At 43.6% G+C, this 24,988-nt stretch overlaps 1 protein-coding gene across 4 annotated transcripts in view; it reads right to left on the bottom strand.

Annotated features, from left to right (window-relative positions):
- The window catches only part of LOC307234270 (activity-dependent neuroprotective protein 2a-like), a 66,833-nt gene that overhangs the window by 35,207 nt on the left and 6,638 nt on the right, over positions 1-24,988 (bottom strand). For all 4 annotated transcript variants that reach the window (XM_080005906.1, XM_080005909.1, XM_080005907.1 and 1 more), the window contains exons 2-8: positions 16,077-16,186; positions 14,696-14,788; positions 12,554-12,790; positions 11,069-11,258; positions 9,697-9,887; positions 3,948-4,247; positions 736-900 (exon numbers count right to left, since the gene is read on the bottom strand). In XM_080005906.1, coding sequence (XP_079862032.1) covers positions 736-900; positions 3,948-4,247; positions 9,697-9,887; positions 11,069-11,258; positions 12,554-12,790; positions 14,696-14,788; positions 16,077-16,184 — 1,284 coding nt within the window. In that variant the 5' untranslated portion in view covers positions 16,185-16,186. The remainder of the gene's footprint in view (positions 1-735; positions 901-3,947; positions 4,248-9,696; positions 9,888-11,068; positions 11,259-12,553; positions 12,791-14,695; positions 14,789-16,076; positions 16,187-24,988) is intronic.

The following is a 24,988-nucleotide window of genomic DNA, read 5'->3' as shown; positions in this document are numbered from 1 at the left end:
ATAAAATTTGATCTCATGGTGCAAGCTGTACAAGGATGTTCAGCAGGTTTAGTTCTAAAGTGTACCAAGATATGAGATAACTTGTCAAAAGATCAGCGTGACCACTACAATACCAACCTATAGAGGGTAAATAACTGTCAACAGCATTATAATATTTACACCAAGAGAAAGTCCTGCCATTCGGTAACCATTGGATGGATTAAGACAAAGCTTGGTGTTCCAATTTGTGTTCTGAACATGCTACCCAAGTGTCATGATAATTGCCTTAACCCAACTTGAGTTATAAGCCATAATGTGATTGGCAACATGTAAATATGCCTAGGATAGGCATGTTCCTATCCTCTTACAATTCCACTAATCGCATAAGTAGATACACAATTGACTTTTTTGTACATTTCACATTTGCCTGGATAAAAAGACCAAATACAAAGACAAAGTTTGCGAAAATAGGACTTACGGTGTCGGAGTTATGGCCTTTTTAAACATTTAAATTTTGACTTTTAATTATAGCGCCACCATTTGGCTGATCTGGATAATTTTTGTTTGTAAACAAATGCATTTGCAAGAGAATATGTATCCATGTGTCAAATTTCATGTTGCAACTTTCTCATCTCACAATAAATTGGGCAAACATTTCTGAAGAACGACCAGAACAATCGGGAATTTTATAAGAACACTAGGGTTTCAGCCCTACAGGCCAGAATCCCTAATAAAGGGAAAGAAAGATTTACCTACCTTTAACTGTATTTTCCCCATTTGTCCCTGGGTGAGGACAAGAGATTGGCCATGGGGCCCCGTCGCTCCGAGCTTGCCACCCAAATTTAAGGTGACCCCTGGGGGCAGGAGTAGCTGGCGAGACTGAGGTTGACTGTGGCCTGGCATGGTCACCGTTAGAGGGAGCTAGGATAAAGGACAATCAGTCGATTGTATTATTACTCATTCGTAGAAGGGGCTGCTACTAACAATGTACGTCTTCACTGTCATTAAGGTTTGCACTATTGAACATTAGAGCAATTTCTAATAAGAGTTTTTATATTCATAATTCTATCGGCAAATATAGTGCACATGTATTATTTCTTACGGAATGTTGGCTCTTGTCCACTGCCTCTGCGACACTTATTGAGGCTTCTGCCCCAGACTTTAGCTTCTTATTTTCTGCCAGACATGGCAAGAAAATGGGTGGAAAAGCAACCACTTACCTAACTTTTTCACAGACAATCCTACACAATCCTACAGACAATCTGAATAGTGCGTTCAAAACACACTTGGATTAAATCAGCGCCATGGTTTTCAGATGACACCCGTGCATTCAGACACTGTCGACTACAGCATACTTTTAAGCCGCTTGAAGAAGCATATTGGTATCCAGGGGATGGCGCTTTCATTCATATTTATCAAATATAACTCAACGTGTACATTACAAGAATATAATCTCTGAATTTTTTAAGTAAAGTTTGGTGTACCCCCTTGGGGATGCTGTTAAATGTGACAAATAACCTTTCCCAACTCCTAAAATTAGAGGTATAACTATCAGAAATAAGAAAATGGATGAGTTAGGACTTTCTACTGTTAAATGCTGATAAAACAGATAATAAGTTGTTAGACCAGCCAAATATGGACATTAGTTTGAGAACCTTAGTGTTAATATCTATGGTTGTATTATTCTGGAAAGCTAGACCATCAAAAAAATTAATTTGATTCCGTTTGACATTCCAGTCTCATATCAAGGCTATTACCAAGACAGCATTTTTTCATCTTAGTAATATTGCTAAAATCCAACGTATTCTATCGAGGGCTAAACGATTAATCAAATTCAAACCGACATTGTTATGTAACAGAATGCAATTTTCAAATGGCAAAGGCTGAGATTTAAAAAGAAAGTAGTTGTTTCCTTTTATGTTACACAATCTAACCAATGTTGGCTCTTCCGATAGGCATATTGCCTATCTTCCGATTGCCATATATCACCCATTCTAGCCTCTCTTCACTGGCTACCAGTGCAAGCTAGAGCTTGCATGGACTTGCACCACCTTACTTATACATATACTATATACACCAGCATGCCCTATTCACTTTCTCGATGCTCGCCTCCTGGTCATTCCTCAGTTGTCAAAAAATAAGTTGGTTTCAGAGAATTTGCCTACCGTGCCCCTTACCTCTAGAATGGCCTCCAAGTACATGTCAAAGGGCACGTTATTTAATGTGGTTATTTTATTTTTGCTATGTCTATTTGACTTTGATGTCTCTCTCAGGGCTCATAGAAGGCCACTTCAGAATAGTCCAATGTTTTGCTCTTATCCATTCTTGGGTGCTTTTAGCTGTGTGTTTTGGGTCATTATCCTGTTGGAGGACCCATGACCTGCGACTGAGACAGAGCTTTCTGACACTGGGCAGTACGTTTCGCTCCAGAATGCCTTGAGAGTCTTGAGATTTTATTGTGCCCTTCACAGATTCAAGGCGTCTTTACCACCTCAGGCAGCTGAGGAAATTCCGGGTGTCGGTGAGGATCCTCAAGTCCTTCTTCTCTCGAGCAGTGAAGAGCATCCTGACATGCAACATCACTGCCTGGTTTGGGAACTGTACTGCTCAGGACAGGCGGGCCCTGTAGAGGGTGGTGCGTTCAGCTGAACGTACCACTGGAACTACCCTCCCCTCCCTGCAGGACTTATACACCAGGAGGTGTAGTAGCAGAGCCCGCAGGATTATGAAGAATCCTCACCACCCCAACAACGTACTGTTCCAGCTGCTGCAGTCGGGCAAACACCTCTGCAGTCACACAGCGAGGACAGAGAGACTGAGACAGGAGTTTCTTCCCGCAAGCCATAAGGACTGTCAACGCTGAACTCACCAGGGGTCCTCTGAGTCACACACATAGGCTCCACTACCTTACTGTATGTAGCATACTGTACTGCATACTGTTCTGGATAACTGCAAAATGTGCTGTATTGCTGTTATGTTCGGTGTTACTGTATTGCTGCGCCGTACTGTTGTATACTGTACTGTATATCTCTACACACACTACCTCACTTCATCACATGCCACTTTAATGCACATATCTGTATATGCATAGTAGCCTATCCCCTATACAGTACATAAGTCTATTCCCTTTATTTCTGTTTTGTACCCCCACTCTGCATTACCTTTGAGTTCTTATTTTATTTTATTCTATGTTATTTGACTTACTTACTGCATTGCGTTTCAGAAATCAGTTAGTTTGTCAAGTAGAAATTTTCAGGTAGCTATTGTGTTCAGTCTAGAACATATTGTGCCTCATCACCGGGTGCATTGGATGGACATTTCACTGCATATATGTATAAAAGTATGTGACGAATAAACCTCTTGAATCTTGAATCTAGAGTTTTAACAAGTCCATCTCATCACAACTCTTCCATCTTGTGAAACATAGCTGTGTGTGCATGAGCCACGTGTATGAAACTTTCCTTCTTATTCTGAAGTAACATTTCTTATAACTTTGTCTTTCCTGAACGCTTCACGTGAACAAAATTATGACACACTACTGATGATTGGTGATGAAAAGACGTGAAGCCCCAACACTTTCTTTTGGGTTCTTGTGGAAAATAACAGCACAGAGTAGTTTGCTATATCCGCGGACTCGTCAGTGGGCTGATCTTTTATATCCTGTGAGAAATTGTTCCTTTTTTTTTTTAACAAGCATGGTGCTTTGGGCAGTCATCTGTATTGTGAAATACAGATGACTGCCCTACAATTTCCAACACAATCCTAGCCTACAATTTAGTCAAGTGTATATGACAGTATATGTATCATATATGTATATGATCAGTAAAAATGTATTCTTATACTCACCTACTTATGTAATACGAAGTATGCGTTTTAAGATGCAAGGCTATGATGAACTCTCCACCATTTGTTGGCTTTCTTGGGGAAAGACTATGCTATGTGTGTGTAGGCATGTTCTATACATTCACCTGTTTTGGCTGTACTCCAGAGGGGAGCATAAGGCCAATAGGTGTGCCTGCCGATGGCGAGGGACCCAAGAGAGCAGGCGTTGCCACAGCTGCTTTCTGATTAGCCAGCAGAATCTGTCTTCCTCCTGATGCCGAGCAGACCAAGGCTGTGGGCTGTGGAGGAGGCGCAAGAAGATCCGCTCCTCCTTTGGGGGTTAGAGGCTTTCCATTTGGAGGGGGAAGGGTCAACTCGCCTTTGGAAACCAAGGACATGACATGCTGCAAGGTGCATGGAGCAAGCTGGCTCACCTGGGCTGGATTCTGCAAAGTAAGGTTTTATAGTCTTATCAGTCAGGTTGTAGATTTTACAAAGGTGAAGGATTGAGTCTAAACAGCATTATAAATCAGAACAGACAAAGTGAGTTTTGTAGTACTCCAGCACTCACAGGAATGTATCTTCCTGCAAGAGGCAAGATATCTTGCAACATTTTGTCACCAAAAAGACATGGGTGCCATACAGCTCGATACTGTGGTTGTTTTTGCAGCCAACTTACAGCGCTGACATACACTAATTAGAGACTCTAATAATGCCACAATTCCACAAGTCGCTCCTCCATTTCAGAGGTCCACACTCGCCCATTTGCTGCTTCCTTTGGCTTTGCCATCGTGCAGGTGCACAATCTCAGTGGCTGTTGCAAAATTGCGGTTGCGATTTGAGGCTTTGACGCATACGCACCAAAGTATTTTGGAAAGGCTAGCCCCGATAAAATCAAACATGTTTGATTGAATCGTGACCTGGTTGATTGGGAGCGTATAGACAGATTTCACACACACACACACACACACACACACACACACACACACACACACACACACACACACACACACACACACACACACACACACACACACACACACACACACACGACTACCCTGGATTCAACCCAATCTCAAATCGTTGCCAAACTTCCTCTAAATCACATAATGTGGCCCTGGCTTTAGTTAGAACAATTTTATGAAGATAGTCAAGACATCATCAGTCTGTGCACTTTTGAATCCATCCTACTGCTGCAATCAGCTTAAATTCAATAAAAAGGCTATTACAGAAACAGACATACAGTATGTGGCCAACACATGTTACCGTCTCCCTGTTTCTTAAGAGGAGGTGGTATGCTTTGGACGTTGAGCTTACCATGGCTTCTGTGAAAGGTTTATCCATCGATCGCAATTGACATTGATGAGACAATTTTTTATTTATTTTTTTTTATCCGCCAGGAAATATCTGATCATTAAACAGTGTAAGTGCAATTTACCATGTTCTGAAACTAGAGCGGAGAGGGGAAGAGGGAGAGGGGAAGGGGGGGGGGAGGCTCTCCCCCTCTCCACTCAGAGCTGTCGAGTAACCACTGGTGATCTGATCTCAGTTCCCCCTTCGACAGTCCCGTGCAGAGAATAAAAAAAAAAAAAGGTGCAAAGCAAAAAAAAAAAAAAAAAAAAAAAGGTAGGTAGGTACAGGTACATAGCTCTGGTTCTAGGTATTTTGCAGCTCTGGGTAAACGGAGCAGCTTGGCGGAGCGCAGATCACAGGCACCTCAATGGTGCGCATCATGTGGCCAGTGATCTGCGCCCTGTGCGCGCATCATAGATGCGTCGAGGACACGTTGCTCATGAAAGAAATCTTGCCCAGATAATCCTCTACCTCGACGCTTAAAAAACCCCCCCAAAAAAACAATAATAAATGTAAAAATACGCTTGATAAAAAGGGCACCATGGGGCAAAAGGGCAGGTGATCGGGCGGCACCCACCCCACCACACATGCCTGCCGATCAATATGCAAATCCTGTGATTATAATATAGCAATATATAATATAATCTCATAAAGATTTTGGTTTATTTTGTTTCCTTAGTTTTTTCGCGCTGGCACCTGGGAACACCCCAATGCTGCATTTGTGGAAAAGCAGTTGCAATGCTTTATCTGTCTACTGGGGTGAGCAGTTGTTCAAAATGTAAAGCAACTCGCGTATATGGGACAACTTTGCATTTGTTTAATGAAAAATATACATGTTCTGGAATGGAGCATATTTTCTGTACATCTAATAGAATGAATAAATACATCTCTGATTTTAAAGAACGAATGGTTTGACAGAATACAGCAAAATAATAAAATAAAAAAAAATTGATTGTAGATGTATTTTTTGACTAACGAAAACTAATGAAAAACACTGTGCGTAACCGTGAGTAACAGGTGTTTTATTTTACAAAAAATAATTGTGAACTATTGCAACAAATATAATCGCAATACTCAATGTATTGGAAAACCTGCCATATCGTGCGTTTTTGCTCCACAGTAACTTTTTCATAGTTCTCTAAGGACATTTTTGGAGGAACCGTCCCATTTATTGTGTCTGCACTGCTGGAACTACTGTAGGAATCATCGTAGTTCTTAGAACTCCGTTTTGAGCAATTGATTTTGCTCCTACTCCAGGGCAGGGACTAACTGGGACAAGAGGAACCTTCAGTAATGTAAGGGCCGGTGATGGGTCCAGACCCAAGACCACGGTCCCTCGGACTGCGTCCGCCCAATAGAGTTGCATTGCTCTGGGTGGGGACCAGCCCAAGTACACTCAGTGGTAATAAAAAAAAGCATGACAAATAAAAAAAAAAATATATATAGTATTCTTATTGTAGATGTTTTTATTTCATTTTCCCACGTTGATTGAATGAAACAGAATTCCAGAGCGAGTGAGCCCATGCTTTACTAAAGTTGGAACAAATGACAAATTATATCTTGTAGATCTAATAAGAGAGAAGATTCAGCAACTGGATTGATTATTTCTCGCCTCAAATTTGTTCAGAAACAAACTTTAGTGGACTGGTAAGGTGAAATCAGTGAAATTTACAGAGCTAATACAACACGGAACTTGTGGTGAAACCCTGTTGGATGACATCACATCAGCATCACCAGTGCCAGTGTCTAGTTCTCAGGGACCTCCCCCAGGTCCTAGTTCCCCTTGGGAAGTCCCCACAACCGTTCAGTGCGAAAACACAGCGTCGTATTGTGAGGTCCCAGGTGATTCCCACCCCTATTTGAGACAAATAAGAGTGGGAATATATATGTTGTATATATATAATTATGTTATATATAAAACAGTATTATTTAATACACATGCTATATTACACACGCACGCACAAACGCACGTACCCTTACAGCTCATTGAAGCAATGCTTCATTCGTACTGAAAAGTGATCAAATTAAAAGCAATTTTCTCATCTATACCTGCATGCCTTTGGAATCTCATAGATTAAAGTAAAGAAACTGTGAAAATAGATAAATTATTGCTAAAGAGATCAATTATATTCTAAAATGGCCTAGACAAATTTGTTGGTAATCCTTCGATGAAAAAAGAACCCACAATTTCCTCTGAAATAACTTGAAACTCACCAAAGTAATTGGCATCCATCATTGTTCATTCCATATTTAATAGAAATCAGACTTTGTTTTTTTGATTCAACAGAATATTTTACATAATAAAACAAATGAAAATGGCATGGATAAAAATGATGGGACCCTAAACCTAATATTTTGTTGCCCAACCTTTAGAGGCAATCACTGCAATCAAGCGATTTCTGTAGCTATTAATGAGACTTCTCCACCTGTCAACAAGTAGTTTGGCCCACTCTTCCTGAACAAACTGCTCCAGCTGTCTCAGGTTTGAATGGTGCCGTCTCCAGACTGCATGTTTCAGCTCTTTCCATAGATGTTCGATAGGATTCAGATCAGGGCCACTTCAGAATAGTCCAATGTTTGGTTCTTATCCATTCTTGGGCGCTTTTAGCTGTATGTTTTGGATCATTATCCTGTTGGAGGACCCATGACCTGCAACTGAGACAGAGTTTTCTCACACTGGGCAGTACATTTCACTCCACAATGCTTTTTAGTCTTGAGATTTCATTGTGCCCTGCACAGATTCAAAGCACCCCGTGCCACACGCAGCAAAGCAGCCCCAAAACATAACCGAGGCTCCTCCATGTTTTACAGTAAGTATGCTGTTCTTTTCTTTGAAAGCTTCATTTTTTCCATCGGTGAACATAGAGCTGATGTGACTTGCCAAAAAGCTCCAGATTTGACTCATCTGTCCAAAGGACATTCTCCCAGAAGCATTGTGGCTTGTCAATATGCATTTTAGCAAATTCCAGTCTGGCTTTTTTGTTTTTCTTTAAAAGGTGGAGTCCTCCTGGGTCTTCTTCCATGGAGCCCACTGTCACTCAAAAAGCGACGGATGGTGCGATCAGACACTGATGTAACTTGACCTTTGAGTTCAGCTTGTACCTCTTTGGAAGTTGTCCTTGGCTCTTTTTCTACCGTCTTTCTGTTCAATCTGGGGTCGATTTTCCTCTTGTGGCCGCGTCCAGGGAGGTTGGCTACAGTCCCATGGACCTTAAACCTCTAAAAAATATTTGCAACTGTAGGCACAGGAACATCAAGCTGCTTGGAGATGGTCTTATAGCCTTTACCTTTAACATGCTTGTCTATAATTTTCTTGCCTTCTCGCCTTTGCTTTCTCTAGTCCATGTTCAGTTTGGATGATACCTAACAGCAGAGTGACTACTTTCTCCATTTAAATAGGCTGAATGACTGATTATAAGATTAAAGATGTGTGATACCAATTAAAGAAAACAGTTAGTTTGAAATATCACTATAATCCAATTATATATTATCTTTTCTAAGGGCCACCAACAAATCTGTCCAGGTCATTTTTCTGTTGCTATGGGACTTAAGAGTAAAAATGGGATAGTTTTGTGTCGATAGTTTACACTTTAAATAATAAATCCTGCACTTCTCGAATGGGGGGGGCCACATTTGCCCCATTACATTACGGTCTATGCGTGCACGTGAAAATGGTATATTGGTGATTGCTGACCCTAGCGATTGCCGATAGAATTATGCACAATCGAACTTTCCAAACTTCTATGCTTGATAAATCCAGTTTCGGCGATATCATTTTTGATTAATTATTTTGTTCTCTCAGTTTACAGGTATGTGTTTTTCCACCATACTCTCTGGTCACTGTGATAGTTTATGTCTTCTGACTCCAAATGCAATGGTCACCAATGAAAACAAAGGCTAAACCCAAGACTAGGCATCCACTATATGGGAACAATGCATGCAAAAGGAAATACCTCAGCAAAAGTTATCAGTACCAACACCTGTCAGTCATTTAACTTGATTTTGCACAGCTGAAAATGTGGGACTCAGCACAAAAACATGAGTTTCTGTGAAACAATAATATAAATGCATCTAAATATCATGCATCTTTTTGATCTCAAATCCAAATTGTAAAGTACAAGTAAAAAGCAAAAATAACCAATTACTAGCATACCAAGCCATGTTCATTTGGTAGTCCATAATTAATTTGATGGTGTCTAAGCTGTAAAATAACTGTTGGCCTTTCGTGAATAAGTAGATTTTATACATGCAAATCAACAAGGTGAGACCACTTATCAAAACACTGGTAGAAAACATATTGTATGCACTGATTAAAACAAAACAAGTAAAGAAAATGCATATTGTGTGATCAATTACCCCCAAGGGAGTAAACATCACACCAAAATATGATAACAAAATGTAACATTGTTTCTACAAACTACCGTTTTGAGCAATCAATGCCATATATGGTGGCCTTGCTACAAATGTGATCCTTACTCATTGTTAACTCCAGAGTTCTGAAATCTGATTTGAATTAACAATCAAACCAAACACTGTCTTTACCTTACTGAATGCAGGGTGGCTTTTGGCATTGCTGGTACAGTGCTCGATCAACAGGGGGCTGATGTGAGCATTGAGCTCTTGGTGCCTGTCCGAACTGAGCAAGTGGTAGAGCAGGTGCTCAGACGTCTCGGCAGGCATCTTGCAAACACAGCAGTAGAACTCTGACTGCTTCGTAACATTGGCAGAATTATCTAGCGAGAGAGGGTCAGAGTAGGGAGCAAGGAGTAGGCTAGGGAAAACAGTCAAGAAAACCACAAATAGACGATACCTCTACTGTATGACAGGAAATATATTGAGAATTCTTATTATTTTGTATATTGTAAATCTATTAATGCTTAATTATGTTAAAGTCCCTGTGGAGAACAAGTTCACAGACAGCCAGTAGTTGACAGTACAAGGCCAGTATATGAGTTGACGACACTGTAGTTTGTATGGTGTAATTTACTGTAGTTGTAAATTAAAGCTAGCTCGCAGATTTTGTCAGTGATAGCAAGCAAAAAGAGCTTACATTTGAGGGTGATGCAAAGCTAGCAACAATTCTGTACTACTCGTAAGTAACATTGATTGATATAGTAAGAAGCACAAGGTTGTGGGGAATGTGGCGTAGCCTGTGAGACGAGTTGATCGGACGGAAATCCCCCCTAGTCCAGCGCACAATGTCTTTTCCCAAGCAAGGACTCAAAATCACTTCATGCATATTTTGCATTCATAAATAATTTGACAACATTAATTAATTTTTGGTCACTTATAACTTGTGTTTAAACTTTTGAAACACACACACACACACACACACACACACACACACACACACACACACACACACACACACACACACACACACACACACACACACACACACACACACACACACACACACACACACACAGCATATTGCTGTAATGCTGCACGGAAAAAATGGTGGTTAACCCCAAATACATGTGCAGCCAGTGTTTCCACATAGAAATGTTCTATTAGTGGGATCCATCATCCAGCCATCCAGTTCCACAGCTTGTAAGTTGTCAATTACACTGCGTTTATTATATTCATCTAAACATCAATTTAAAATACCAGATGGCAAAGTCATGAACACCTTTTACCGGCATGGAATGTGCTACAGAACAGTGCACTTTGCACATATACCTTTGTCGACACCCATTTTCATATTTGTCTGTTGTTGGGGGAGGATTATTGGGCAGATATTCACAATTAAAGGTCAGCCCGCCCACTAATGGCTGTGGTAGTGGAATCACTGGGCCACACCTATAGGTTAATTCAAAATATATTTGGCGTAAACCGACACTTTTATCAAAAGATGAATACACTGCAACTGTTTCAGTGTCAATTTAAGTCAGATTCCAGTGTTAATGGCTACCGTTTGAACCTGGCTTATCAGGAACCATCTTGTCAGCAGAGCGTTGGCCATAGTAACGCTGCAGCAGTGAATTGCAGTGGTGGACCAAGACGTGCTTTCGCATCACATACAGCAGGCTGTCGTGGAAGCCGCAGCGGACACACGAGAACTTGTCCCCCGCTGTACCCGGCTTAGAGACACGCACCCCAACCTGAAACGAGGAAAGCAAAATCTTCTGTAACCAATAAGACCAGGTTTACCATAGAGGAGTTATACTCAGTTCCCACGCCAATTCTTCCACAATATGTACTTGTTTTAAGAAATTATCTTAAAACAAGTAGAGAATAAAATCATCTACCAAGAAAAAAACAGTATGGAGCTCCCATTTGCACATTTACAGGCTTGGGGTGCTTCAGATGAAGAAAAAAAAAAATGAAATAAAAACACAGTTAAGAGGCCCATAAAGTTATTCACAATCTACGAGCAGAATTATGTGAGCAGTGGCATGATCTACCATCTTTCTAGTCAGCCTGGGTGCTTTTTGGCACACGACCAGGGAGTTTATCTACATGAGTACATCGAGGGAAGGCCAGAGAGGAAGGAACAAATAACTATTTTATTTGGTTATTTTATATGTGCTTGACTGTCGAAAATTTTTTGACAACCTGTGCTTGACTTCCGAAAATTTTTTGACAACTGTATTATGTCCATTACCCATTCTTGTTTTAACCGATCATGAGCATGTAAGCTTGGCAGAAATCTAAGGTGCAGTATTCTTTTGGGAGACTTCACAATCCAGTCAGGGTAGTTGCAATCCTTGGCATCACTCCTCTTTTGACCTCACCATTTCTCAACCTCTCGCTCACAACAAACAGCTGGACCTTGTCTTCAATATATCCTTCTGCGTCTCCAACCTTGCATTTACCACTCTCCCTTAAGGTGCCCACAGACTACACGACAGGCAAGGGTGTTCAGACTTTTTGATCCTACACGCTGACCTGTTCAAACTCAACGAGCAGCGGCGACAGGAGCGCGCTGCAGGAGGTGCCGATGTGGGCTTTTTGCCGCTGACCTCAGAAATTTGTCTTCAACGGTCAGATTGGCACAAATATCATGTAGTCTGAACAGGGCACAATCTGACAATCATTTTGATTACTTCTCCCATCCCATCACAACACATCATCCCCTCTCACTCGTACAGCAATATCACCCAGTGTCGACTTTCCCTGCTTCTTTTGGGTGAGCGCTTCACTCTTCTCCACACCAATGAAACTTTGACTCGTCGCCAAGTCTCTCTTGACTCTTATGACCAGCTCGCTTCTCTCCACCCTGCCCTGGGCTTTTTGAAAATCTCCAAGCTAATAGAACACAGCTTCGGGAGCTGAAAGGACATGAATATCGGATTCCCAACAACCCTACACCATCTATATAACTAACTGAATAAGCATGGAATGATTTGGCTGGGAATATATAACAAGACACCCGGTTTATAAGTAAGCAACTAACCTGTGAGTGCGTTTTGATTGTGGTAGTGGAGAATGACAGTGTCTGGGAGTGGAACAGCTTGGCATGTCTAATGGTGAGGTCCGGCCTGGAGATGTAAGGGCACCGGGGGCAGGGTGACAGGGAGGCCAGGTCTGCCTCCTCCTCGTGAAGACGCTGAACATGGTTGCGGTAGGTTTGCCAAGAGTGTGTGGAGAACCAACAGAGGGAACAGCATATGTTCTGGGTGCGGTAGCAACACTACAGTGGGAAATGGAAAGGGGTGTCACAACATGCATTTGTATCCAACTGTTCAGTACAGGATTAAACAAATTATTTCAGAACAACATTTTAACTGTGAAGATGATGAATGCAAACCATTTATTATATATTACTTCATTTTGAAAATGTAACAATTTTGATAGAGTATTTAAAGACACAGACAGAGATTTAAACACTGACTAACAAACATCTACTCTTATTCTTAAAGCTGATAGATATGGATTATTTACATATGAATTATCTATCATCTACAACTACGGCTGTCATGATTAATTGTCACACAAATAATTGTGATTAACGACTTTGTTCATTTTATTCCATTATTAGGTTATAATAGTGTAATATAACAAATGCACCTTGAGGGGGTATTTTTTTTACAATTAAAGTTCTAAAAATAAATTGGAATCAATGATCAAAATAAATGTTTAATTTTAAGTAAAGAAAACATTTTTTTTTATATGATATCGTAGAATATTGGATGCTCCCTTATTTAAACAAATTGTGGTTCAAATATGCATATTACGTTCAGTTAAAGATTGGTTATATAATTTCCAGGATTTGTTCTTTGTGATTTGTGCACATGACTGGTAAGTTTAGAATAGATTCAAGTAATAAAAAATTGGTGGATGCCAAATGTTTGCTTAGAATACACACAATTTAAGGACAAATCTGTGCGGTGCATGTTCGTGAATGAGGCCAATTGTGATGCGTGGCAGGATTAGCTGGACAATTATGATTTTGAGGTGTCATTGGGAAGAAAAAAAAACATATACAAAAACAACTAATAAAACCAGTGGCTTATAATCTATAAAGGTAAGACTACAGTAAATCTCAATGGGGCTAAAGCCCATTACCCTAAATACCTGGCAGAAGATGCTTTCCCAGTAAACTGCATCTACACAGGCAAAGCAAGGTGGATTTGAGGGGGAACATCAACACCATTCAGCTGTGGTACGACTCTTGGAACACCACATAAAGTCCAATCACCAGTGTTTATATCTTTTAAAATGCATAAACAAACTGGGTTGTTTTTTTAACCTGTGCTATCAGCATGCTAGTAATACAACATAGTATTTGTATGCTATTGCATCTAGGACAGAGTTAGTCTGCAAGTAGAATTCAACTTTTCAACCTGCAATGCAACTCTATTAATTCTTAAATCATCAAGAACTGCTGCAATAACTCTGTCCTGTGGATGACCTACAGTATAGGATGACAAGAGAACAGTTTTTTGTTACACAGAACCGCCACCAATCAGGAGGGTGCTGGGGTGCATTCGCAGCAGGTGTTGGTGGTGTGTGTGTGTGTGTGTGATGGGACCGCCTGTATGTGTGTATGGTGTCCACCGGTGAGTGTATAGGACTTATCCCAGTTGGTTCTGGTGTAGAAGGTCGGTATTATGTGGTGGCGCCCCCAAGCAGCAGGAAGGGCCCCGAAGGCCCCCCCCACCCCCCGCAGCCACAGAAGACCCCCGGGCCCCCACAGAAGCCGGAAACCCACGGAGCAACCCCTACGCCTGCCCCCGAGGAGCATAACCTAGTCCCTGGGAGCACGAGTAGACCCCGCACCCCGGTGGCGCACACATGCAACCCAACCTAAGTGCAGACACAAGATGCAGCCGCAGGCGCAGAACTATATATATATATATATATATATATATATATATATATATATATATATATAGTTCTCTTGTCATATATATATATATATGAGACCACGTGGCCATATTGCAGATGACTTTATATATATAAAAAGTCATCTGCATTAGTTGTACAACCTCAGAGACCAATGAAACTACCCCTATAAGAGATAGAACCTTATAAGCAAACAAGTCACTAAATAAAGAATTGTGTTGTGTGACCATTTTACCATCATTTCACTTACTTTCTTCCTCTTCTTGAATTTGTAACCATCTGTCATGTCATACCATTCTGTGTTCTGAAAACACTCTTTGCCTGCATCAAATTGCTTCAGCTCCTGGAAAGGGGGCAAAATAGGATGTTTTGTTTCAGAATCATATACAAATTCTTTTTTTTTTTAATATATTTTACAAAATGTTTATTTTTTGACTTTTTTTATTAACAAGACAATAACTGAGCTGCTTGCACATCATTATGGATGTTCCTAACGACTAATTCCCCTCAAGTTTAAATGAAAGTTTAAACTTAGACTAGTCAACTAGTCTAAAAGTCAGAAAAAATGAGTGGTCAACAGATATGGGTTTTTCAATGGCCGACGCCGATATTTAAAGAGGGGGGTGGCCAATGGCCGATATATATAAAGCCGATATCTTTTTTTTGGCTTGTTTTTTATATACAACAAATTAATAATCATAACAAATGAGACAGAAAATTGCTGAACTTAAATGAACATTTTAACATCAATTTTATATTGTCTGCAATGTCTCTGCAGTGCAATTATTTAAAATAAAAAGGGTATCAACTAAATAAACGTCCACATGTAATCAAAAAACTGAACTTTGTAAAAAAAAACAAAAAAAAATTGAATGAAAAATAATTATGAACGATACATTTTTTTTATAATAAAAAACTGCGTCATATTAAAGCGTGGGCACCGCAGCGGTGTGTGTGTGACTTTCTGTTGGCGAGAAAAGAGAGCGAGGAAGCACAGCTGCTACCGGTATATCATTACTACAGAAAATTAGTATTGAAACCGTTTCAAATATTCAGAATCAATATGTAATATATATTTATGACAACACTAGTTTGCAGACATTTTTTATTTATCGGCCTCGTAAGTGACGGCATCGGCCGATGATCTCAAAATGCGCAAATATCGCCCGATTTATCAGCCGGTCGATAAAACCTTGCATATTTTATAAAAAAATATTACATATATTATAAGAGCCATTTAAAACCGTTAATCACATTTTTCAAAACCTGAATCGTATTTTCAATGCTGCTGCCAAGGCATAGTTCACCATCTTTCGGGTATATCGCATGCGCTCAAGCTCTACCACCCTGACAGACAGGGCAGAGGTGAGCCGGTGGTGCGCCTGAACCCCGGGGGGCCGGCTGGGATACCCCGTGGCGGCAAAGGCACCAATCTAAGATAGAATGAACCTTTGGCAAGCAGTACAAGTATCGTATAAGGATTGAAAATTATAATGAAGATATTGGTTAGAATCACTGTTAAAAATAACCATACTAAAAAATTTGTCATGTACAAGGAGCTTAATCCAAACAATTATACAATCATTGACTTAATGAAAATAAAATTTCATTCGGAATGAAAGTGAGACTACCTTGAGTAAGTTCTGGCAGGAGTCAAGTCCTATATCAGTCAGAATCGTTTTGACTCTCTTCCGGGAGGTTCTGATTTTCTCAAGCTTCTGGACCGGAACCTGGTACATATCTGTAGGGTTAAAGGGAAAATATCTGTGAGCAAAATTGTCCCATTGCAAAAAGGTTAGAGGACATTGAATCTCATTCAATAAAATTCCCATTAATTTTGTTATTTGAAAAGAGTGAACAAAGAAGCAAAGTGGCATTCACTAAACAAGTGTAGTCATTCTCTATGTACCTGCAGCAGGTATATTAGATGCATGTGCCTATTCCTGTTGCAGGAAGAAGCCATGACACAACTAGATTAAGTGTTTCAATAAATGCCATCTCAGCAGTCTTAGCACCTTTACCCACCATCAATAATCACTTTAAACAATATGGTTAGGATCAGTAGCTTGTTGGGTATACATATGTAACCCACTGAATCATGTTGTCAGCTTTACAACTGTAACTGTCTTTCCATAAAGAATGGGACTTCTAAGCAGAAGCCATGCCTGAGCATATTCAGTTAACAGTGGCAGTTGGTGTCAATAGTGGAGGGGTGGAGGGCTGAATAAAAGTCTAAAATTCATGCGCACAGATAAACACTGATAGCTGTTCATAATGAATTCCCTGACAGCAGACAGCGCTAAAGTTTGGAACGTGCAAGATGTCCATCTATAAATCATTAGATGCCATCATGTGCCAACTGAAACAATTTATCACAGACAAGTTTGCTAATTAGACCAAACAGAGCAAGGTGTAATAAAATAAATTAAAAGAAAATGCAGATGCAGCTGTTTAGCAAAGTTGAAGTGTCTACGAAGATGGGAAATATAAAAAACAATTATTCTAGAAACTGAGCACCAGAACTTTCCATAAAAACCAGGAATAACAAAAGTTATGGTTTGTCCTGAGTAAAACTCCCCCCTTTCATTCGTTTGGAATCGTTTGGAAAATGTGTCCCCAGTAGTCGACAAGTGGAATCATCAGCCGAAAACCCGTCAGTCGATTGAGATTCTTCAAGTCAAGCGTTTTTTTTTTGTTAGTGTGCATTACAATAACAGGATAAAATAGATAGAAGCTTACAAAAAAAGCACACGGATAACATTTAATTGGGGAATTATAAATAAGGGGAATCATAAATATATTTTTATATGGTAGAATCATTCGTGTCTGGACCCGAACACAGCTCTCCATCCTCCCCGATTTTCGGTGCCCCGTTCCTGCAAATAAAACAATAAAAACAGTGTGGGGACAGGGCACGACTCATAGACAAGTTACGATTATTTTCTGGGCAAAATGCATGGAGGGGGGGTGATCGGGGAGAGAGTCACGTAGAAAGCGTACCCATTACGGATGGTTTCATTCCATACCGTTCCATACTCACCTGTTTTGTTCCATAAGCAGACCTAAAATAAAATAACCTAAATCTAAAATAAAAACATAGTTTTGGCGTGCCCATCGCTGGCACGCGCACATCATCGGTGCCATCGGAGAGGCAGACCGGTGCACAAATTGCTCCCTTACCATTACCCTTTTCCATAATATAATTTTTTCAATTACATAATTCTATCACTTTGTACCCAGTTTTTATACAATCTCCAATGACTTCCAGCGGAGCCATCAGTGAAAGCAAGGTCTGTGCAACTTCACCTAATACAAGACAAAGTTTTAATAGGGCATGGGCCGCAAAACGGAGCATTTAACCTAACAGAGATTGGGAAACCACGGTTTGCATTACATTCCATGAAATTAATCCCTCATACAGAAGACAAGGATATAGATCAGGGTTTTAAAAACAAGGAAATTAGCTAGTGGAGGTGTTGTCAGGAAAACCTTGAGTGAGGCTTGGGCGATCTTGCAAATGTCGTGCGTACGTGATGCTGCACAGGACAGTGGGGACAATTTTTTTTATGGAACTGGACAGTCCCTTAGCTCAATTGTGTTTAAAAAAATTGTTTTATACACACTACTTCTTTGTCAGTCGGCTGCTGCCGGGTCACCATAGCGGATCATCTGCCTCCAATACCTTCTGTTCTGCACATCTTCCTTTTACATCACATTTAGCAGACGCTTTTATCCAAAGTGACTTACAATTATTCAAACACTGACGGACGCAGCCATCAGGAGCAATTAGGGGTTAAGTGTCTTGCTCAAGGACACTACAGCATGCTAGCAGGAGGAGCCTGGGATCGAACCAGCAACCTTTAGATCACTAGACCACCAGCTCTACCTCCTGAGCTACCATCCCCACCATTCCTCCCTTACACCAACCGCCTGCATGTCCTCCCTCACCACATCCATAAACCTTCTTTGGCCCCTTTTCCTCTTGCCTGGCAGCTCCATCCTCAGCATCCTTCTCCAAATATAATTCTCATCTCTCCTACACACGTGTCCAAACCATCTCAATCTGGCCTCTCTCACTTTTTCACCAAACTGTCCAACCTGACCTTTCCTCTAATGTACTCATTCTTAATCCTGTCCATTCTTGTCACTTCCAATGAAAATATCGACACCTTATCTTTACATACAATGAAATGGGAAAGAGACCTTGCTGTTCCCACTGATATCAACCTGTGGAAGCTTATTTGCAACAACACCTTTTCTATGACCCGCAATTCCAAAATGCAACTCATCCAATATAAGATTTTGCACAGAGCCCATATCACGGAACACAAAATGTTCAAAATGGGTTTTGTGGATGAAGACATTTGCTCCCACTGTTCCCTTGATACCAGAGATGACTACTTTCATGCCTTCTGGCTCTGCTCACCTATCCTAGCATTCTGGACCAACATCACAAGGAAGCTATCAACCCTTCTGGGTCGCAGCATTCCATTCTCCCCGTCTATATGTCTTCTTGGTGACCTCTCCTCAGTCGACCCACCACTGAAACACCACCAACCCATTTTGATTGCCTTAACAATGGCCAAGAAAACAATATTACTCAATTGGAAAAAGAGAGATAATCTCACCACATCCCATTGGTTGCGGTTATTAATAGATTACATCTCAATAGAAAAACTATTGGCAATATCGCAAAACAATGTTGATTCATTTAATGAAATATGGGCTACTTTTATCACTGGGGGATCACTGGGATGGTAGCTCAGGCGGTAGAGCTGGTGGTCTAGTCATCTAAAGGTTGCTGGTTGGATCCCAGGCTCCTCCTGCTAGCATGCTGTAGTGTCCTTGAGCAAGACACTTAACCCCTCATTGCTCCTGATGGCTGCGTCCGTCGGTGTTTGAACAATTGTAAGTCACTTTGGATAAAAGCGTCTGCTAAATGAAATGTAATGTAATGTAATCACTGACATAACTCCATCATTTAATACTTGAGGCTTCCTAAGTCGGTGCAATGTCGTTGCGCTTTGGGGCATGAGGGGGTCCTCCAGGTCTGCTGGGGCTCCGCGGTTGGGTGGCTGCCCAGGCGGCTCTGGGGACCTTTGTGGTGCCTGGGTCGGTGTTCTTGGGGGATCCCGGGGCCCCACGGGGGAGTTGGGTGGTCTGGGTGGTGGCGCCCGCTCCTTTACCTGAGTTAAGGGGTGGGGAGGAGACGTGCTACCAGGGAGTACCTGCAGCTGGCGCCCGTGTGTGGGTTCCGGGCATGGATGTGGGTTCTGGGGCTTGGGTTGGGGGCGGGGGTTGTGGGTCGCTGGTTCGGGTCTCGGGCCCCGTGGTCGGCGGGCCGCTGGAGTCACCCGCCCTGTGGGCTGGGCCTGTGTGTCCCTCTGCGTCCCGTGGGGGGTGGTGGCCGTCGTACCGGGGATGGTTAGGCGTTCCGTTTGGTCCTGTCAACCTGAGTCCTGAACCTGGCTGGCTGTGCTAGGCGCAGGGCTCACCATGTGGCCTCCTTCATGGGTGGCGGTCTCCTGTCATCACACCGGGCTGCCGAGGTACCTGCCCTCTGACGCTCTCGGTGCGCGGGGTGCTCGTCGCTGGTGGGGTCAGGCTGTGGGTGGGGGTGCCGTCTGCCGCCCTCTGTTCTGTAGTCCGCATGCTCAGCGGGTGGGGCCTGACCAGGGGCCTGATGGGAGCGCGGAGCTGCCTGACGTGGCGGAGGCGCATGGCGGACGCTTTGCGCCCATGGCTGATCGCTGTGGGTTGGCTGCCACCATGTACGGGAGGTGGGCGCACTGTGGCGCGGTTGGGTCCGGGGGGAGGGCGTCTGCGTGGTTGCTCCCCGGCCTGCTGCGCCCCTGGATCGATCCGGTTGCGACTCGACTATCTCTCCCAGTGCCAAAACTCATACTCAGCACATACACCACACAATGGACCGAGGGCTTGCAGGATGGGCGGGGTGCAGGCTATGTGGGTGGGGATGCGGCGGGCAGCTGCCATCTTGCCTGTCACGCTCCTGCCCAAGTGTGCTTCTCAGCCGTCCCAAAATTTGAATCCCACTCACATTAGCTTAGAACACATACACTGGCACACCAATCCTACTCCCAACAACACTCCATCAGACCAGGGCCTGCGGGACAGGAGGGATGCGAGTGATCCCTGTTCAACTTGCCTGAAGGACTCGCACCCACAACCCACCAATTTCACCAACAGCACACATTGAGCACTGGGGGGTTTTTTTTCTGGGGTGGCCGGTCGCTGGCGGGTCGGTGTGGGGGGGTGATTGGCCCCCTCCCGGCCAAGCTGGCATCCTGGCGGCTTGCGCCTAGTGGCTTGGGATGTGCTGCGGCCTTGCAGGGCTGCGGAGAGCGCTGCCGGGTGCCTTCCGGGGACCATGGGGGGACTGCTTGTCGTTGTGGGTGTGGGGGGCGGCTGTTGGCCTTTTGCTTCTGCGGCACGGCTTCTCTGCGGCGGGTGCCCCGACTGCTGGGGGTGGCGGAGGGCCTGTGTGCCTGGCGGCCTGCCGGCGCCGCCGGGGGGGGGGGGGGGGCGCTGTGCGCTCGCTGCTGCGTGTGGGTGCTTGGCGTCTGGTCAGCCGCCGTGGGGCAGGCCTCCCCCCATGTGCAGGGCGTGGGAGGGCATGGGGGCTCGGGCGGGGTGTCTGTCTGTCACCGTGGGGCCTTGATCCAGGGCCCGTGGTCCGTGCCTTGCGCCTGTGGCCCGGGTTCTGTGCCGGCAGCTGCATCTTGTGCCTGCACCCGGGGGTTGGTTGTATGTGTGCGCCCCTGGGGTGCGGGGTCTCCTCATACTCCCTGGGACTGGGTCATGCTCCTCGGGGCTGGGTGGGAGTTGCTCCACGGTCCTCTGGTTTCTCTGGGGGCCCAGGGGTCTTCCGTGGCCGCACGGCAGGGTACCCGGGGATGTCCTGCAGCCGAGAGTTATCCGCGGGGCTGTGGAGTTTGGGGGGGGCTTCGGTGCCCCTTGCGCTGCTTGGAGGCGCTGCGACATAATACCGACCTTCTACACCAGTACTAATGGGGATAAGTCATGTACACTCACTGGTGGACATCTTACGCACGCACGCACGCACACCTGCTTGGAGTGCACCCCAGCAACCTCCTGGTTGCATTCCTTTCCTTTCCTTCCTCATTTACTGCCATAACTGTGCCAGGAAGAGACCACGTGACCAGTTGTATGTTGTCGTCCAATGTTCATGTTTTTGTGTGAATGTTTGTTTCTATGTTTATTTGTCTCACCGTGGTGATTCTCCCCCTCTTGGAGTAGTGATCAGTTGTTTATAGTTGTTTGTTGTTTATATTGACCCAAACATGATAAATAGTTCTCCAAAGAGGGGGTTGGTGGTGGCTCTCCATAACCAAAAACTGTGCTCTTGTCATTCTACAGGTCATCCACAGGACAGAGTTATTGCAGCAGTTAAGAAGTTTAGTAAGAATTACTAAAGAGTTGCACTGCAGGTTGAGAACTTGAACTCCACTTCCAGACTAACTCTGTCCTGAATGCAATGGCATACAAATACTGTGTTGTATGCCCAGCATGCTGACAGCACAGGTTAAAAAAAAAAGAAAATATCAACATTCTCAACTCTGCCACCTCCAGTTCAGCCACCTGCCTTTTCGTCAGTGCCACCGCCTCTAAACCGCACAACATAGCTGGTCTCACTACCGTCCTGTAGACCTTACCCTTCACTCTTGCTGGAACCCTCCTGTCACAGATCACTCTTCTCCACCCACTCCACCCTGCCTGTACTCTCTTCTTCACCTCTCCCGCACTCTCCGCTGCTTTGGAGGGTCGACCCCAAGTACTTGAACTCATCCGCCTTCTCGACCTCCACTCCTTGCATTCTCAGCTTTTGCCGCCCTCCCTCCCATTCAGGGACATGTATTCTGACCTGCTGCTGCTGAATTTCATTCCTCTTCTCTCTAATGCATGCCTCAACTTCTCCAGGCTCTCTTCAACCTGCTCCCTACTCTCGCTACAGATCACAATATAATCTGCAATATCATAGTCCACGGAGACTGCCTGATTTCATCTGTTAACCTGTCCATCACCATTGCAAACAAGAAGAGGTTCAGAGCTGATCCTTGATATAATCCCACCTCCACTTTGAACACCTTCGTCACACCTACTGCATCCTCTTCCTTTCCAGGATAGTGTTAAACAGTCTGGTTAGGAACGCCACTGCCACCTCACCTAAACATTTCCATGCTTCCCCAGGTATGTCATCTGGGCCAACTGCATTTCCACTCTTCATCTTATTTTATGCTGTTCTCACCTCTGCAAATTTTCTGCACTTCTTGATCCACTATCCCCACATCATCCACTCTTCTCTTCCTCTCATTTTCTTCATTCATCAATTCCTGAAAGTACTCCTTCCACCTTCTCAACACACTCCTCACTAGTCAGCACATTCCCATCATTACCTTCATCACCCTAACCTGCTGTACATCCTTCCCAGCTTGGTCCCTTTGTCTTGCCAATCGGTACACGTTCCTTTCTCCTTCCTTACTGTCCAACCGCTCATGCAACTTGTCGTATGCCTTTTCCTTTGCCACTTCTCTCTTCGCCTTGCACTGCATCAGCTTGTACCCCTGTCTACTTTCTTCATCTCTCTGACTATCCCATTTCTTCTTCACCAACCTCTTCTGCTCTATGCTCATTCCACCACCAAGAGTCCTTGTCTTCCTTCCTCTTCCCGCATGATACAACGAGTACCTTCTTGGCCGTCTCCCTCACCACTTCTGCAGTTGTTTCCCAGTCATCTGGTAACTGTTCATTCCCATCTATTGCCTGCCTTACCTCTTCCCTAAATTGCATGCAAACACTCCTCCTTTTTCAACTTCCACCATTTTATCCTTGGCTCTTCTTTCACTCTCTTCTTCTTCTTGGCCTCCGGAGTCGTCCTACAGACCACCATCCGATGCTGCCTAGCAACACACTCCCCTACCACCACTTTGCAGTCACTAATCTCTTTCAGATTGCACCATAAGATGTAGTCCACCTGTGTGCACCTTCCTCCACTCTTGTATGTCACCCTGTGTTCCTCCCTCTTCTTGAAATACGTATTCACAACAGCAAATTCCATCCTTTAGTCGAAATCCACCACCATCTGTCCTTCCATATTCCTCTCCTTGACACCATACCTACCTATCACCTTCTCGTCACCTATGTCTATGTCTCTATGTCTCTTCGCCAACAAGCCCATTGAGATCTGCTCCAATGACCACTCTCTCTCCCTTGGGGACGCTCTCCACCACTACATCCAACTCACCAAAGAATTCCTCTTTCTCTTCCCTCTCACACCCAACGTGGGGAGCATATGCACTGACCACATTCATTATCACACCATCAATTTACAGCTTTATGCTCATCACTCTGTCCAACACTCTCGTCACCTCCAAAACACTTTTGACATATTCTCCGTTCATGACTATCCCTACCCCATTTCTCCTGCCATCCACTCCATGGTAGAACAGTTTGTACCTGGCTCTGATACTCCTGGCTTTACTCCAACATTCTCAACTCTGCCACCTCCAGTTCAGCCACCTGCCTTTTTGTCAGTGCCACCGCCTCTAAACCGCACAACATAGCTGGTCTCACTACCGTCCTGTAGACCTTACCCTTCACTCTTGCTGGAACCCTCCTGTCACAGATCACTCTTCTCCACCCACTCCACCCTGCCTGTACTCTCTTCTTCACCTCTCCGGCACTCTCCGCTGCTTTGGAGGGTCGACCCCAAGTACTTGAACTCATCCGCCTTACTCCCCTTCCACCTGGTCTCTTGTACACATAGTACATCTACCTTCCTTCTCTCCATCATGTCAGCCAGCTTTCCCTTTCCCCTTCATAGTGCCAACGTTCAACGTTCCAATTCTCAACTCTACTCTCCTACCCTTCTTCCTCTCCTGCTGACTCCAGACCAGCTTCCCCTCTTCTTCTTCGGCCGACAGTAGCACAATTTCCACTGGCACCCTGTTGGCTAACAGCACCAGTGGCGGTCGTTGTTAAACCAGGCCTCGATCGATCCAGTAGGGAAAACAGATTTGTTGTTTGAATGTTTTATTTGGCATGGTTTTTACGCCGGATGCCCTTCCTGACGCAACCCTCTCTATTCATCCGGGCTTCGGACCGGCACTGATGATATACTAGCTTGTGCACCCCCAGTGGCTAGATTGTTTGTTTTATACACACTACTACATAGTAGTAAAGAAATAAAAATAAATAGATCTAAAATAAAAACACAGGAAAACCAGCAGCACTGTCTGGAGGGGTAATGAAAAAGACAATAATGAAAGAAATTCCATTTCTGTGGTCGTAATTCATTCAGACAATATACTTCACAATGAGGGTTAGAAGAACACCAAGTCAAAACAACGAGATGGAAAACAGGACACTTTTACACAATTAACATTACAAATAATAAATCCAAAACAGCTCTGAGCAGAGAGGGAGAGAGCGGCTCTCCCTCTCCACTCCCACTGAGTAAGGGGATCAGTTTCAGAACATGGTAAAACAGCACTTTCAATGCTCA

This window comes from Zeus faber (genome assembly GCF_960531495.2).
Source record: "Zeus faber genome assembly, chromosome: 8".
NCBI lineage: Eukaryota > Metazoa > Chordata > Actinopteri > Zeiformes > Zeidae > Zeus > Zeus faber.
The sequence above is the reverse complement of the archived record's forward strand: the minus strand, read 5'-3'. Positions and strand labels throughout refer to the sequence as shown.